General features: G+C 38.0%; 1 protein-coding gene and 1 long non-coding RNA gene across 2 annotated transcripts in view; one reads left to right on the forward strand and one right to left on the reverse strand.

Annotated features, from left to right (window-relative positions):
• Nucleotides 1-17,695, forward strand: part of DROSHA (drosha ribonuclease III) — a 121,569-nt gene that overhangs the window by 75,972 nt on the left and 27,902 nt on the right. The window contains exons 22-25 of the mRNA XM_038535408.1: nucleotides 8,991-9,050; nucleotides 10,399-10,498; nucleotides 14,563-14,665; nucleotides 16,580-16,650. Of these exons, the coding sequence (XP_038391336.1) occupies nucleotides 8,991-9,050; nucleotides 10,399-10,498; nucleotides 14,563-14,665; nucleotides 16,580-16,650 (334 nt within the window). The remainder of the gene's footprint in view (nucleotides 1-8,990; nucleotides 9,051-10,398; nucleotides 10,499-14,562; nucleotides 14,666-16,579; nucleotides 16,651-17,695) is intronic.
• Nucleotides 1-17,695, reverse strand: part of LOC111095656 — an 81,364-nt gene that overhangs the window by 47,460 nt on the left and 16,209 nt on the right. The window lies entirely within an intron of this gene.

Here is a 17,695-nt window from a genome sequence, read left to right on the forward strand (position 1 = left end):
CAATATGGTATCATAGAATATGTGGTCCTTTGTGACTTTTTAAAATTACTGATTTATAACAATTTTTATATATTCTATATACGAGTTTCTTATCAGATACAAATTTGCAAAAATTTTTTTTTCATTCTGTGGATTATTTCTTCATTCTTTTGAAACTATCCTTCAAAGCAGAAAAGTTTTGATGAAGTCCAGTTTATCTATTACATCTTGTTGTTGCTTGTGCCATTGGTGTCATGTCTAAGAAGTCATTGCCTAATGTAAAATCATAAGAGATTTACATCTTTTTAAAGAGTTCTATAGTGTTTTTTTCTCTTGCATTGAGAGATTTGGTCTCTTTTGAGTTAATTTTTGTTTATGGTGTGGTATAGGGGTCCAATTGCATTCTCTGGCTGTGGATATCCAGTTGTGACTGCATCATTTGTTGAAAAGTCTAGTCATTTTCCACTACATTATCTTGGCACCTTATTGAAAATTAATTAATGGTGTATATGAGGATTATTTGAAAATTAATTAATGGTGTATATGAGGAGATTATATCTGTCAGTTCTTTTCCACTGATCTGTATGTATGTCTTTATGTAGTACCACTCTCTTGATTACTGCAGCTTTATAGTAAGTTTTGAAAATAAGAAATGCAAGATCTCCAGCTTATGTTTTTTTTCAAGATTATTTTGGCTATTTTGAATCCATTACATTTCCATGTGAAATTTTGGATTAGTTTGTCAGTTTTTGCAAAGAAGCCAGCTGGGATTTTGATAGGGATTATGTTCAATCTGCAAATCAGTTCGTGAATGATTGCCATTTTAATACTAAGTTTCTGATGAAACTTCTCATTTGTTAGCTCTAATAGTTTTATAATTTTTTAGTGGATTTCTTAGGATATTTTTTGTGTATGTGATCATATTACCTACAAATAGAGATAGTTTTACTTTTTCCTTTCCAGGCTGGATGCCTTTTATTTCATTCTCTTAACATAGTTGCCCCGGCTAGAGCTTCCAGTATAATACTGAATAGAAGAATAGATCTTTGTCATCTTCCTAAAATTTTTAGGGGAAAGCATTCTTTTGCATTGAGAATGATATTAGCTGTGTATTTTTCATAGATGTCCTTTATCAGGTTGAGGCAGTTCCCTTCTGTTCCTGGTTTGCTGAATATTTTTATTATGAAAATGTGTGGAATTTTGTTAAATGCTTTTCTGGGGGGCATCTATGGACATGATCATCTGCTTTTTACAGTTTATTCTACTCATATGGTATATTATGTTCATTGATTTTTGGATGTTGAACCAACTTTGCTTTTCTGGGATTCATCTCACTTGGTATGGCATATAATCCTTTTTATATGCTATGAACTGTTAGTATTGTGTTGGGATTTTTGTGTCTATATTCGTAAGAGTTTACTGGTCTGTAGTTTTCCTTTTCTGTGATGTTTTCTATGGTTTTACTATTAGGATAACACTGGCCTTCTATAATGGTTGGAGATACCCTCATATACTAACATTCTTATTTTTGTGTGGCCTTGAGCCACTAAGAATCTGGGAAGGAAGTGGACTGGGTCTGAACTCATTAACACCCATGGAAAACTGAAGGAAAGCAAAATGCCTAATGGCTGATGAAGCTCTGATGTCGCTCTCAGGAGGCTTATCTGTGTGTGAAACACAGCAGGTTATATTCTGGAAGCCAGTAGAGATCACTTGAGGGCAGATTTCTTTTTCAAACAAGCCATTGAGAAGTTGAATAGCCAGGCTTGTTGTCCCTCTTGGGTTCCAGGGGTTAGATTGATTAAAGGTGAGTAGAGCAGGGTTAGAAGTGACAGAGTTGACAGTTGCTATAGCTCATAACTGGCCTCCACAACCAAGAGAATGACCAGCCATAGCCAGCATAGCTTCCTTTTCTACCTTTTTTTTTTTCATCTGTCACTTTCTTTTTAAATTGGCTTGCCTTGAGTTGCTCTTTTGAAATTATCATAGGCCATACTATCTTCCTCTTCAATCAAGAGGTAAAAAGAAAGGCAGGATGAAACTTTAAAATTCCTGTTTGAAGATGATCATACGCCTTACTATGGTATTCTGTGAGAGTCTAAGATCAGAAAAGAACTGTCTAATTAAAAGAGCCCTTAATCACACCCTCAGGGATAGTGTGGCCATGATTTCATTTTACCCTGCTATATTGTAGAGTCTCCAGATGACCAGTTCTGTATTTTAATAAGTGGAACCCTGAGTTTCCTTCAGCCCTGTTAGCAAGGCTACACATGCCCTACACGTGTACTTTTCAGTGATGAAGGCATGAACTTAAATTATTTTTGTCTCATCTATCCCAGCCCTAGTTGTTGGTATATAATTGTCTTTTGATAGCGTTGTTCACATGTCCTGATTTAGGTTTCCTTTTGCTCTGTCAAAAAGAAATGGCTTTCTCACTGTGGCAGAAGGAATTGTATCTGAGAAGCTGTATTTTTGAATTCAGCATGTTGAAAATGATAGAGAATAAACAAATATCTCTTGTCCTTTGCTGCTTGTGGTGAGAGCCTCTTGCCACGTATGTACCTGATTTAAAATTGCTGATGACAGAGTTGAGCCCAAGTTTCTGTTTAGGAAGAGCCTCCTCGTTTTTCCGGTGGCTTTGGTTTGCTGCTGTCCGGCAGTCAGTCCCAGCTGTGTGCAGCTGTGGGAGCCGTACTTAGGAATCTTCATACAAATGTTATTCAACAGAATGTTTATCTAGTACCTTTTGAGTTCGAGGCAGTTTGTAGGTATTTTAGAGGAATTTAAAGCAAGTAAGACAAAACTCCCACTCACCAAGAGGTGTGACTACCTCAGGTGAGATGAGTGCTACAAACATAAATAACTTTTTGAAGGTCAAAAACAACACATGCATAGTCTGCTGTGGGGCTGAGGATAGCCCTGGTGGTTGTTTAGGGATTATAGGTCAGTTTTATGTTGTGCACTTCAATAATTGAGTTCACTTGAAATGATTTGCCCTCTCCCTTCTTTGTTTGCTATTACAAAATGGGATGCAGTTGTCCCTGCTCCTTGGAAGTGTTTGTAGATCTTTGAAGCAAACACTATCCAGTTGCAAGTGTCAGTGGTTGTATCTTTTCTCAAGCAGCTTGCTCAGAACTTCAGGCTTGAGGAAGGAAAGAGGGTGAGCTTCTCATGGTAGTGGGGATGTGGAGGAGCTAGGCAGGCAAGAGAGAGGGTTGAGGGGAGGGGCTCTTGATCGAATTCTTTTCCTGGTCCTTCTGGAAACCACTCTTCCCAGCCCTGCCCATCCTGCACTGCGGTTAGTGACCACATTTTGCCAGTTCTACTCTCACAATGCCTCTGCAAGTAAGTCATCTTGCTATTTCTGAAGACTCGATTCTAGTTGTTAGCTGTAACCTGCTTGAAAGCTTTCAGTGATGTCTCATCTACTGGATAAGTCTGAACGTCCCCATCTGAACCCAGCAACCGTGACCTGGCCCCAGGCTGCTTTCCTGGGCACATCTTTCTTTTCCCTGTGATGCTTACATGCCAGTAAGACTGAGGCACTCATTGTGCAATCAGGCATACTCTTTTCCTTCCTCCAACGCCAACAGGCATTGTACAGCTCTTCCCTGGAATGCCTTGGAACCCTGTTTTATGGCCTTATTTTCTTTACTATAAGCATTTTGAAGGTTTATTATCCTACTCTTGCTCTCTCTTTTTTTTTAAATTTCCTTTTATTTTATGCAGATAGTGCCATTTACAGAGCAGAAGCTCAGTAAATAAGTATTAAAGGAAAGAATGCCATTCATGATATTACTTTCATCTCAGGTTATTGTTTACCTTTCCCTAGAAATAGGGAAACTTGGATGTTAAGAAGGGTCATGGTCAGAGCCAACAGCAGAGGTTTAAATAGCAGGTTAGTATCTTACTTAATCTGATTTGGCACCAGCTAGGATTTGCAGAAAGGCATGAAGTCTTCAGATAAATAAATAAAAACCTGCCAGGGGCTCCTGGGTGGCTCAGTCATAAGCATCTGCCATTGGCTCAGGCCATGATCCCAGGATCCTGGGATGGAGCCCAAAGTCAGGCTCCCTGTTGAGCAGGGAGCCTGCTTCTCCCTCTCCTTCTGCTTGCAGCTCCACCTGCTTGTGCTCTCTGTTTTTCCCTCTCTGTCAAATAAATAAATAAAATCTTTAAAAAAAATCTATCAAAACTATAAAATAATTAACTTTAGTGATATCATCTTGCAAGAATATACCACCCATAATTTTTTTAAATGTTACTATTTAATCACATAAATCTCAGTTTTATAATCATATTTAATTTATACCATTTGCAATGAATTGTTACCACAGAAGGGTCTCTGAAGGATTAGGCTTTTGGTCGCATTCAAGTAATCCATGTATTATCAGTAAGACCTTTGGGAAAGAGGGACTAGAAGACTGGTAATGGAAAAATGAGCTGCCTTGTTTCGTTTTGTTTTTTGATTGGTTGAGTCATTGATAGACATAATGTTTAAGAATCTATTGGAACAAAGAGAGAGAGACACATATGGACTATTATAAGTGTCTCTGTTTAAAGAAATGGTAGTCACAAAGTTTCTATCAGTTGTATATAAGTGTCTTCAATTCAAGACAATAAAACATGCTTGAGTATATGTGAATTCCACTAAGTAGATTTGCTGGCCTAAATATTTCAGGTTAAATTCCAGAGATGCTTAAACTGGGATCCCTAGCTCCAGTGGGTCTCAGATATAGTAGCTCTGTGACCTCTCCTCCCACTAAGTATACAGGTAGATGTAATGAATAGAAGGAGTTCCTGAATTGGGTGGAAGGTTCAGCTGATCTCCAGCACCCCTTCTAGCTTTACTTCACCTGTCACTGGTTGAGGCCTGGAATGCAAAGGTGAGAAAATGTCCATACCCTTTCTGTAGCAGTTACCCTTAGACTCGGCCCAAGATGGTTTTCCCTGGAGTCAAGGACACCTTACAGTAATTACTATCACAGGGAGACTGTTATGTTTTATAAAGTGCTTTGAATTACTCAGACCAAATGTGCTATATAAATGTTATAGTTAATCTAGATTTCATAATGCTTTTGTTGATTTAGTTCTCAAAAACAAATGGAGTGTTTATTGCTCAGTAAACATTTCCTCTTAGAGCTTGCTAGTATTTATAAAGAGGGTGATTAAAGAATGTAGAAACAATAGAAGAGGGAACAAAAGCTTTGCTGCTACACTCAGCAGTGACTAGCAACTCACTCTGTCCTTTTTTTCCAGATAAACCATTGGATTAGGAATTGTCCAGTGTAATAATAAACTAAAGTGGTATTTAATCCCCATTTTTGTTTGTGGCTCCTTGCCAGTGTTTAGTCACAGTGTAGATACAGAAAAACATATGCTGGATATGGGCAAATTATTTATTGGATGGCAGACTCACTATTGAGTAAACCTGTTTAGAAATGTGACCTTGTATTTTAACACACTGAATAATAGTCTAACTTTGTGGTTATTAAAATCCTAGCCATAATTCTTGTCTCCCTAAAAGTTTATAAAACAAATTAAAGTGAAACTTAGGCCAGTATGACTTCATTCAAATAGTATATGACTCAAAGCAGCTATTATTCTTTGACAAGATGTCTTATTTCTTAATAAAATCATAAGATAGTCCAAATATGGTTTGTCCCCATCCCAGGTGCAGTTTCTGGCTTTCCATGTCAAGTAGATTTTCTTGTATAGTACTTTGAACTATTGGGAATAAAATAAAGTCTCTGCCATAGAAAATACTAATTTCGTTTTACTGACTTTTGGAAAAGAACAGGGTAATACTAATTTCTTTCTTTTTAAAAACTCACCATTTCTTTTCTTTTTTCCCACCATTTCTCAGGACACCAGTTTATTAGGTTTCTCGAAATTAAGTTGGCAAGAAGTCTGAGGGATTAACATGTTACCATGTTAACTAGGGCCTCTGTTCCTTGATGCACTCGCCAAGAATGATGACAGACACTTTTGGAGTACTGGTGTATTTGACAAAAAGCAACATGCAGTATAGAATAGCTTCTAAAAGACATATTTTTTAAATATAGTGTTAGTCAAGGGCGTCTGGGTGGCTAGTAGATTATGAATTCTTCACCACAGCCATAAATGGTTCACTCTTTCTTTTCATTTTCCATTGCTGGCTATTAATTGCTTTCCAGAATGCCTTTTTCTATAAATAAAGGCCATATATTGAAATGAGCATTCAGAATCACATCTTTGTTGCTCAGATCTGTCTAGTTTTCTCCTATTATGTTTATTTCTCCTTTAAAATTCTAAAATGTGGAGGAATGTTAGGGTGGAAAAATTAACTTATGAGATATGTGAAATAATATGAAACTAAACTCAAATTACTAAGTAGATGATTTGGTAACCAAGGGTTATTTAATTTATAAATAAATATATTTTTTATTTTCCGCATATATTGAAACTATCGGGTGACTTTAGATATGGAAACTAAACTGGCACACATGAAGCAGAGAACAATAAAAGATAATACATAATTTTGAAATAAATTGAGTGATAAACATTTCAGTCATATGGGGACAGGGGTGTGGGCAGGCAGTGAGGGTGGGCCAGTGTTCCTGGAAGCTCTGGGAGTTAAGGCAGATCCCCAGCTGACTTTAAGAATGAACAGAATTTGGGAGAGGTAACAGAAGGGAGAAACAGGCATGTCTGCTAGAGTGCAGAGATTGGTCAACTCAGAGTTGTGAATTGCTGTTGAAAGTGGATGAGTTGGGTGACCGCAGTGGAACTAGATAAAGAATGGCCTTGAAAACCAGGCAGGTTTGGACTTGATAGCTATTAAATTTTTAGAGAAGATGAGGCTCAGTGTCAGAGATATTTAAAGAAGCGCCTGGAGTCAGACGAGATCCTGCTCAGGCCTAGGCCTGTCCCTTGCTTTCTTTGCTCAGGTCCCAAGGGCTCACTCGATGAGCTCTCCTTTCCCTGTCACTTTTGTCACATCCTTTCTGGTTTCCACCTGTTGCAGTCCCCCATAGTTCGTCCACTGCTGGCCCTAAAACAGACACTCAGGTTCTTCCCATGTGCAGCTTCAGACACATGTCACATCGCAACCTGCTCTAACCAGAATCAGGTGGGTCTTCCCCACTTCACACCACTGGCCCCCGGTGGCCTCCACAATGTCCTCAGCATTGCTGCATCAGGGCTGTCTTTGCATCTTACTCAAATCTGTCTCTTTCTTCACACTTGCTCTTGTCTTTTATCTCCTTTTCTTCCCCTCACTCCAAGCCAATCCTCTTCCTTTGCTGGTTTCCTTTCTGCTTGACCTCAAGTGTGACCCTTCCCTGGGTTCAGTCCTGGAAGGAATTGGGAAGGACTCAGTCCTTTTCTCAGGGCTCAGCTGCGTTTTCTCCCTAGGTAGTATCATCCAGTTCCATTACCTGAAATCCTGTCTAAACATTGACCACTCCTGAAGATTTTTTACCAGCTTTGTTCTTACCTGTAAATATATTATATAAATAATGTATGCTGGATATATAAATATATATACTAGATTTTTCCATCTGGTTGTTGTATGGACATTTCAAAGCGAACAGGTCTAAAATGCAAGTCCTGCTTCTGCCCAGACCTTTTCCCCTTTGATGTCTTCTCCTTCCAGTAAATGGCACCACCTTTCATCCGGCTATGGAAGCCAAACTCCAGGCACTGACCTTCATTACTTCTTTTCTCCCCTCTTCCGCCATCACCTCCCCAGCCTGAGCCTTCATCATATCTCACCAAATAGCCACAGTACCCTCCTCAGTGCTTGTCATCATTCCATGCATTCTTTGCACAGCAACCAGGGTGGCCTTTTAAAAACCTAAATCAGATCATATCACATCTCTGCCCCACCAGAGATAGTGATCTATTTTAGCACTGAGGGAGGCTGGCTGTGCTGGACTTACTGAGAGGTGGAGAGAGGTTTTCTATGGACCACCCTCTCAAGTCATTTCAGCCTTCTACTTGGACCTGAGGACCTTAGCCTGTGAGATATGCCTTCATCATATGATGAAAGTATAAATAAAGTGTGAGGGCAGCCCGGGTGGCTCAGCGGTTTAGTGCCACCTTCAGCCCAGGGCCTGATCCTGGAGACCCAGGATCGTGTCCCACGTCGGGCTCCCTGCATGGAGCCTGCTTCTCCCTCTGCCTGTGTCTGCCCCTCTCTCTCTCTCTCTCTCTCTCTCTCTCTCTCTGTGACTCTCATGAATGAATAAATAAAATCTTTTAAAAAGAAAGAAAGAAAGAAAGAAAGAAAGAAAGAAAGAAAGAAAGAAAGAAAGAAAGAAAGAAAGAAAGAAAGAAAAGTGTGATATGTACCTAGGAGGAAGTATTAATTTTGATGAGAGGAGTCGGGCAGGGATTCATAGAGAAGCAACATTTCATTAGACCTTTTGGCATGAATACGTTTGGCTCAGTGTCCAGGGAAGATGGTGGAAAGCTTCAGCACGGATGCCCTTTTCAGAGTACCACTCAGTCTTGGGGCAGGAGCCCAAAACATAGGTGGGAGAGGATAGCAGTGGATACTGGGACTTGAAAAAGTAGATTAACTTCTTTTGAAGGACTTCAGAAGCTAAGTTAGGTTTAGAGTTTGGGCATTGGGAAGCTGTTCTTAGAACGTTGTACCAAATGGATTTTTCACTGTTCAGTTCTAAGTCCTTAGGAATGTATTCTCCTTTCTCTCACCTACCTGATAGCAATGTGGAAAGATTCACGGTTGTTAGGGTGATATCTCCTTGCTTTAAATCTGATTTGGAGGGGAGAGAAGCCCCCAGTTTGGAAGGCCTGAACCACATAGCAGGATACAATGCCCCCTCCCTTACCCAGGAGGTGCCTCATATTCCGGCTAAAATGGTGGTCAGTGCTTTTCATTATGAGAAATATGGTAGGATGTTTCAATTATAAAAGGAGCTAACTCTCATGTGTCTTTTCTTTGAGAAGAGAAGGTAGGATGTAAATATTTCCTATTTTAAGTGATCTTTTTAATTCTTCTACAGGATTAATCACAATGAAAGGTTGGAGTTCCTAGGTGATGCTGTTGTTGAATTTCTGACAAGGTAAGGAGGTTTTTCTACTGTCCCCCAAGAATTGCATTTTATAGGTAACATGTTTATATTACCTTCTTTATAATTAGCTAAATAAGGCATTGAAACACCATGTATTTTATCCCTTCTGTAGAGCTTGAAAGACACACGTCTTGGCTCTTGCCCTGATAACTTGTACTCACTGACACTGTAATGCACAAGATTACAAGATGAAAGGCTAGTGTCTTTGTCCTGTCAAGTTTATGTTCAAGTTGCCACAGCCACAAGAGATCAGCTTGTCTTGGTCTAGATGCTTCAGAGCTTATATTCAATTTGTAGAGAAAGGGGTGATATTTTAAAATGTCATTTCATTTTCTAGGATTTGTCTTTGATTTATTTCTCCCTCTTTCCTATCTCAAGGGAAGTAAAACTTACAAGTAATTTTAATTACGAGATTTTGGTGTGTATGTATGTGTGCCTGTGTGTGTGTGTGTACATTTACACGTGTTTTCTCCCCAGAAGTATTTTTGTGTTCTTAATTTGGTGGTAGGGGTAGGAAAGTGCATTTTCTGTTTGTTTCCATACCCACAGTTTCTCTTTTAAAGGCAGACAATACATGCTTCTCTGGGAACTGCCTTGAGCTATTTGTATTGTCTCTGGGTCATTTCTTTTCCCCAGAGGGACAAAATGAAGCAGAGAGGTAGCTCTCCAAGCCTGCCCTCACTGGACACAATAGGACTAAATAAGCTTAGCTGCCCTGATCAACAGTGGATCCTAAAAACTGGTGTGAGATTTAGAGAAGGCAGTTGCTGCTGTGGTCCAAATTGGCTTTGCATGTGGCCTTCTTCCAAATCCCCACACTTTTCCTCATCAGCCAGTTCAGTTCACTTATCCTTAGGGCACAACCAGCCACACGTGCTACTCAGTTCTGTTTCTATGCCTGTCCCTGTCTCTCCTCTAAAGGACATGCCACCACTGCTGCCTGGCCCAGGCTTCTTTTCCGAGGCCACTCGTAACACAGCCCAGGCAAAGGTATTTGTTTCCAGGCCCGGTTTCTGAGTGCCACGTAGCTTTGCTCCTAGCAGTACGTGACCAACTGCTCAGGTCTTTGTTGCCAATAGATTTGTCACAGAAGTCTTCTACCAGAAGTAAATGTGAAAATAGAAGTGAATGGTGCTGTTCGGGTTTTAGCATATTCAGATATACTGTGCTTACTATTTAACTTTTAAAGACTTTTAATCAAATCCTTCAGTTTAGTTCAATTCAGCTGGTATCTGTTGTGCAGATACTGTGTCCAGGTTTATTTTTATGATGAGGAGATACAGGCAGAATGTTGTGAGGATGCATATTTATTTATATGCCTTTTTTTTTTTTTTTGCAGTGTCCATTTGTACTATTTGTTTCCTAGTCTAGAAGAAGGAGGATTAGCAACTTACCGGACTGCCATTGTTCAGAATCAACACCTTGCCATGTTAGCAAAGGTATGTCAAATGTCTGACGCATTTGTAGTAAAGTCTGACATTTTCTTCAGTCCACGCATAATTTTGCATTTGAATAAGTAACTCTTTAGGGTGTATTAGGAGTTTAATATTTTATAGACTGGGAAGGATTTTTTTGTTTGGGTTTTAAATATTCAACCGTATTAGTTCTGTTACCTTTGTGAGTTCACCAGCAGCTAATGAACTCCATGGTGAAGTAACTTGATAACAGAAGAGGAAAAATTTGACAGATGTGTGTGAACAGAGTTAAACATTTGGGGAAAAGAACAAGAACAGAGCCAAAGAAATGAAATATTTTGTATTTTCCCTTTGTGTAATATTTCTGTATTACACTTGTCTTTAATTTACATTAATAAGCAGCATTATAGCTTTGAATAGACTATGTCTGCCCATTCATACCCACAAGAGATACTTTATAGATCTTTGAGAATCCCCAAACATCACAAATTCCAGTAATTAAGATTTAGGGTTGAGGCTGTCTAGCTTACCACACTAACTTCATTTTTTGACTAAGAGAACCTTTTCTCAATTTAGATTGCTGGTAGACATTTTACTTATTGACATTATCTTATTTGGTATTCCTATCTCTGTGTGGTATCTTAGTATAGTAAGTTACAGCACACAGAACACAGTTTGGATTGGCCATCAGATTTCCAGTCCACGCCCTTCTTGCAAACGGGGGGCGGGGGCATAGACAAATTGTCTCTTCTCCAAGTCTCTGCTTTCCTATCTGCAAAATGGAGATGGCATCAGCACCTGCCACACAGGGTGGTTGTGAGAATCAAATGAGATTATTATTTGAGTTTTAATAATTCAGGTTATAAAGTGCTTGGCACAGTCCTTGCTTGTAGTAATCACACAAATAGGTAAATAAATTAGTAGGAGTTGGTTGTTTTTATTGCTGCTACTACCACTATTCTCATTATAAATTATTACATTTTATAGACCTGTGGGTTTACTCAATAATAGGGGAAACTGGCTCTTAAATTCCCCAACACCAGTGATTTACTGGAAAAGCTTTCTTGAGTTTTCCTTGATTTTTCATGTAGGTATTTTTTGTTTCTTTCCCCTTCATTTTGTTATAAATGTGTGAATTTGATAGAAAAGACTAGATAAAACCTAGTTGTTAATTTGATCTTGCTAAGGCATTAAATAAGTATAGTCAAAATGGTTAATTTGGGATCCCTGGGTGGCGCAGCGGTTTAGCGCCTGCCTTTGGCCCAGGGCGCGATTCTGGAGACCCGGGATCGAATCCCATGTCGGGCTCCCGGTGCATGGAGCCTGCTTCTCTCTCTGCCTGTGTCTCTGCCTCTCTCTCTCACTGTGTGCCTATCATAAATAAATAATAAAAAAAATTTCTTTAAAAAAAAAAAAAAACAAAAACAAAATGGTTAATTTTAGACTCTGGTTTTTATGTTAGCAAGAGTGCATTATTTTATTTATGTAACATCATCATCATAGAAATGGCATTTGAAAATATAAATAATGATGTGTTAGCAAAGAGCTATAGGCAACAGGATGGCTCAGTTGGTTTTAGCAGCTTTACCATGAATGAAATTCCACAACTTTACCTAAAACTGCTTCAGTGTTTAGTTGATTTGATTGTCAAAATGTTTCTTGATAGGGCACATAAATGTCCATTAGAAATACTTGTGAATAAGTAGTTTTCAACCCACTCCCAATTTTTTTTTGAAGATTTTATTTATTCATTCCTGAGACACAAGAGGCAGGGACATAGGCAGAGGGAGAAGCAGGGTCCCTGCAGGGAACCCAATGTGGAACTCGATCCAGGACTCTGGGATCAGGCCCTAAGCTAAAGGCAGATGCTCAACCACTGGCCCACCCAGGCCTCCCCCACTCCCAATTTTTTTTTCAGCTTAAGATATAATGGAATTGTATAATTATTTTTCAAACAGTTGTAGGGAAGATACTTACAAAGTGTTAAAAATTGCCATAATAGGAAAACAGAAACTGTTATGTGCCACATTAGGCGATACACAGAGCCCTCAGTAATTTTGGCCAGTTTCGGCCTTCAGCTTTCTATATGATCTTCTTCCACCCCAAGTACTGACATTCCCTACCATTCAACACCCATCTACTCTGGTAGAAGGCACTGGTGTCCTTGCCCTTGTTCTAGACTAGTGACTCTTAACAACCACTTGGTGACTTGGGTGGGGGAGAGGACTTGACAGAGGATTGCTGAGAATTTTTGAGAATCTAATGAAAGCTCCAGGTCACCTATCCAGACAGTGAACACTTCAACACATGTACCAGCTGAACACTACTCTCCTTTTTAAAAGTCCTACTAATGCCTACATGAAAAAGTAAAGATGTAGAACAGGAATTAGGAAAAGTTGGAAAATTCATAGCTTTCCAGAATAGTTGTTTGTAATTTAAAATATGGCTTGCAGTGTATTCTCAAACAGGGCTCCAGAGATTAGCAAACAATTGGATTTTCCCAGTGAAGTTGTGAAACAGATGAAATTTACATATTCTAGCGTAAGCTCTTGCACTTAGGGATCAATTTTTTAAAAGAGGTGTTTTCTGCTGTTGCATTTGTGGTAGTCAAAACTCATTTGAATATATTTTATACTCATGAATCCCTAGCAATACAGAATACTGATAGCATATACCTCTTGTTTTTATGGTCTCTTTTTCCAGTATAAATGGATACATACTGAGACACACAGTATCTTATCTGAGGACTGATGAGACTCATTGTCCTAGGTTGTTCATTGACTTGTAATTTGTTCCATATTACGTAGCATGTTCCAGCTTAGTACGAATTTATTGAATTGAATTATAGGGTAATGGAAACAGATTTATTGCATGCTTATGCAATGTTTGTATTTTTTGCCTTTTATGGAAGGAATTATGATTTCCACTTATTCCGTCTCAGTTTTAGTTAAAAAAAAAAATCATACCGTGTCTAGTTCTAAAAGGACTTGAATTGATTTGTATATTATAATACAGTAGGATAAGAAATAAGTAGGTACTGAACCTAGACTAAAGAAAAGATATGGTTAAGACAGGAGAGTGAAGCCAGGAGTAAAGTTACTATTCACAGATATATTCATAAGTCCTCTACTATTTCAAGATCTTGGCCACAAATTTGGTTCTAAACTTTTCCGAGGCCAAAGAAGAAAAGGAAGCATAATTCATTACAAACAATATTCCTAGAGCCCTAAGTTAAAGCCAACCCCATTGCTCAGAAGATCTCACTGAGCCTTCAGAAAGAGAAGTCATAGGGGTGGCCCCAGTGGCGCAGCGGTTTGGCGCCGCCTGCAGCCCGGGGTGTGATCCTGGAGATCTGGGATCGAGTCCCACATCGGGCTCCTTGCATGGAGTCTGCTTCTCCCTCTGCCTGTGTCTCTCTCCCTCTGCCTCTCTCTCTCTGCCTTCTCCCTCTGCCTCTCTCTCCCTCTCTCTCTGTGTCTCTCATGAATAAATAAATGAAATCTTTAAAAAAAAATATAAGTCATAGAAACCTTATAAAGGACACAGATAAAAAAATAAAGGGCCACAAAAATCCTTACCAAATTAAAAGAAAAAAGATTTAGAAATGTAAGGCATTTTGAAGTCTTCTGAGGGTCCCCATTTATTCTACCATATAAAAATCCGTTTTATATATATAGTACAGACATCAATGCTGTGTAACTCAGGAGTCTAAAGAGGTCAACTTTGGGTTGGGTTTGTGTCTCTCTAGTCATGTTGGGTAAACCCAAAGGCCCATTTTCTTATAGCATAGTCTTTTTCCAGCTTGGACTAGTGCTTAGTCTGAACCTGGATTTAGACTCAGATCTGATCAGTTCTCAACCATCAAGAGTTGAAACATCAAAGTTCATCGAAGCCTACTTGGGGAAAGGTTGAAGTTAGTCAAATATGAACCATATGTAAGGGCTCCTGATGAATGGTAAGCTAAACTCTTAATAAACTGACACAAGGCCAATTAATTTGCAACCATTACTCCTTATCCCCAGGAGATGTTGAATTGTTACAGGTATGACTTTGCCAAATTCTTACTTAGTCCATTTTGAATTTTGTAGAAACTTGAACTGGATCGATTTATGCTTTATGCTCATGGACCTGACCTTTGTAGAGAATCAGACCTTCGACATGCAATGGCTAATTGTTTTGAAGCATTAATAGGTAATTCCTCTTTTTATAATCTGTTTCTTGCACGTTTAAAATATTGGGAGAGCATATAAAATTCAGTGTGGAGACTTGGGACAAAATTACTTGTTTCCAAAGCATGTGAAGTCCCTAGTATAACACTAACTTTGTTGTATTGTGGTTAGTGTAGCTCTTGCAGAGCCTGCAGTCAATGCTTTCTTTTCTTGCATTCCTAATGCCTGAATTGGTGTCTGATGTCATGTGCGTGCATAGTTAGTATATACTGAATTGAACTGAAGTGAGTTAATCTGTAGGTTTCTTTCCAGATTCAATTCAGGATCACATGCATAAACAAACAGTACATAGGTTGGTGATGAGGCCCCAGTATTGTTTTTGATCACAATTTAATCTGTTTACAGGATTTTCTGATTTAAGCATCTTGAAAACACTGCGTTTTTTAAATCCCAGGTCTTGAGTCTTTATGACTACAACTTATTCACTTGAAGCAAGACTGATGCAGGCACTTTACTTCCTCAGTTTCTTTTTTACTGTAACCAGAATATAGTTAGCTGTTGGTACAAGAAAGTTATGAAGAGTTAATTAGCTGGTGATTGCAAGTATGCTTTACAATGAAATGTTACAGTAGATTGACAATTCCTTGATTTTTTTTTTCAAGTAAATGATTGAGTACATTTTATTTTTCAAAGGCCTTTGTACTTGCTTATCAAATTTTCCTTCTTCCTTTGAAAATGAATATAAAAGCATCCCATTATAGTTTTGTGCTGATGATGGTAACAAGAGAATGTTTAATAATTATTATCCACAGTCTTTTCACATCTATGTCTATTTTGCACAAATATGTCTATTTTCAGAGAATTTGTCACATGGAATTACTGTGCTCTGTACACATAATAATTTTGACAGTGTTATAGTTGGCTCCCGAGCCAGGCAGACATGATTCAGTACCTTTTTGCTTTATTTATTAGTACTGTGTCTTCACCAAATTATTGAGTCTCTTTGAGCCTCAGTTTCCCCATTGATGACATGGAGATAGTGTCGCTTATCTCACAGAATTGTTGTAAAAAATCTTAATACCCAATCCTGGCAGCATCTAACTCCCAAGTTCCATTTCCTCAAACCCTTCTCCAAATAACCTACAGGCCCAAATCCTATAAATCTTCTGTAGTATTCTCTTACTGAGGTGCTGGTGAAGGTAAAGATAAGAATGTGAAAATGCTTTGTGCTGTGCCTAGGGCAGGCATGGCCCCCAAACCATGGCTTCTACTACTATCGTTATCATTATTATTAGTGTTATTATAACTACAACTATTGATAAATAACGTATTCATCAAAGACCCTGGTGACTAAGTGTCTTAATATTTTACACTAAAATGCCTTTCTGAAGACAGATATAAAAATATGATTTCAAAAATACATGACTACCTTACTCTAGAGTTATTTGATACCCAATTAAAATGTTATTTGATTGGATACCCAATTTAAATGTTAAATAGTTATTTGCAAAAAGCCTTCATTGATTTGAACTCATGTTTTATCAGGTTTTTTATGGTCTGAAACATAAACTATACATAGAAAGCAAAATAAAATAAAACCTAACATGCTCATAAAGCCAGTGTTTGTGCCTAGTTCCCTTAGTAAGTTCATACTCATACCCCATATGGTAGTTCATATTAGGAGGCCTCTTTTTACTTTAAATATTGGGTTTTGATTTTAGTAAACTGAATCTCATATTTCAGTCTAATTTGTAATACAAATCCTAGCTAAAAGAGGGGAAATGCTACCTTTAGAACAATTGCTTCTGGTCTTGTCGATTTTTTTTTTTTTCTGTGAGTGGGTTTTGGCTTGCCTTTTTTGCTTTTTATAGAGATATGTAATTTTCTCTGAATATTAATACAGTCTTCCTTTTGGCTTTCTCTTCCTTTTATCTAGGAGCTGTTTACTTGGAGGGAAGCCTGGAGGAAGCCAAACAGTTATTTGGACGCTTACTCTTTAATGATCCGGTATTTATCTTGAATCATTTGCTTTTTCTCAGTTATATTTCATTACAGAAGATTTTATATTAATTAGTGACAGTGTTTAAAGAGTGTGCAGGAGAAACAAAGTGCCCGAATCTGCCATAGATGGTAGACTTCAAGTACGTCAGAATAGCTTACTTAACTCTGTTGCAAATGGGAAAGTACTGTGGACACTTACATGAGAGGCTTGTCTTCTACCTGAAACCCTGTCTCTCTTCATGGCCACTTACAAATTCAGTATGAATACTTTGCTTTAATTTGAAGTATCTTGAAGTTAATTATGATTTTCTGTTTTATAATCATTGGGTACCTACCCCAAGCAGGCTAATATTGCCTTTTGGCTTTTCTGTTTATGATTTATCTTTATATAAATTATGTAGACTAGATAAATGTATATTTATTTTAGAAAGTCAGTTCATAGGGAGTTTCTGATAGGGCCATGAATAAAGAGTATGGAAGTCCTTTTTTTTTCTCTTAAGCAAATTATAGTTTAAGAACAAATGATAGATTCTAAAATAGTTTCTGTTGTTACTAAAGTATTAAGCTATTAATATTGCTAGAGCTACCTTTTTAGTCCTGCGTGTACTAGAGCATACTAGATGCTTTTTGTACCAAAACAAGTCAATTTAACATTTAAAGGGAGAGGCAACTCTGTATTCCAAATTGAAATGTCATTATAATTGAGTGAAATAGCCCTCGTGGAGCAATAAAGAACATAGGAAGCCAGTGTTTTAAACCTTTCTGAAACCTTCAGCTTAAGTTGCTGTCAAATGTTATTACTGTATTACTTAAGATAGTTTAAAAAAAAGAATCAATAGTTTTGAAAAATGTGACCTGGATGATGTTCATATCTGAGGATTTGATTTTTTATATTTATTTTTATAGAGATATGTGATGATTTTATGTGTGTGAGTTTTCTCCTGATGGGAAAGTTATCTACAGATGTTCCATGTCCCCATTTTGTCCTACACACATAAATGAGTGTGCATCTTGATTTATATCTGTAGCAGATGGCATGTATTTTAAGTCT

The sequence above is a fragment of the Canis lupus genome, chromosome 4 (genome assembly GCF_011100685.1).
Source record: "Canis lupus familiaris isolate Mischka breed German Shepherd chromosome 4, alternate assembly UU_Cfam_GSD_1.0, whole genome shotgun sequence".
Lineage (NCBI taxonomy): Eukaryota > Metazoa > Chordata > Mammalia > Carnivora > Canidae > Canis > Canis lupus.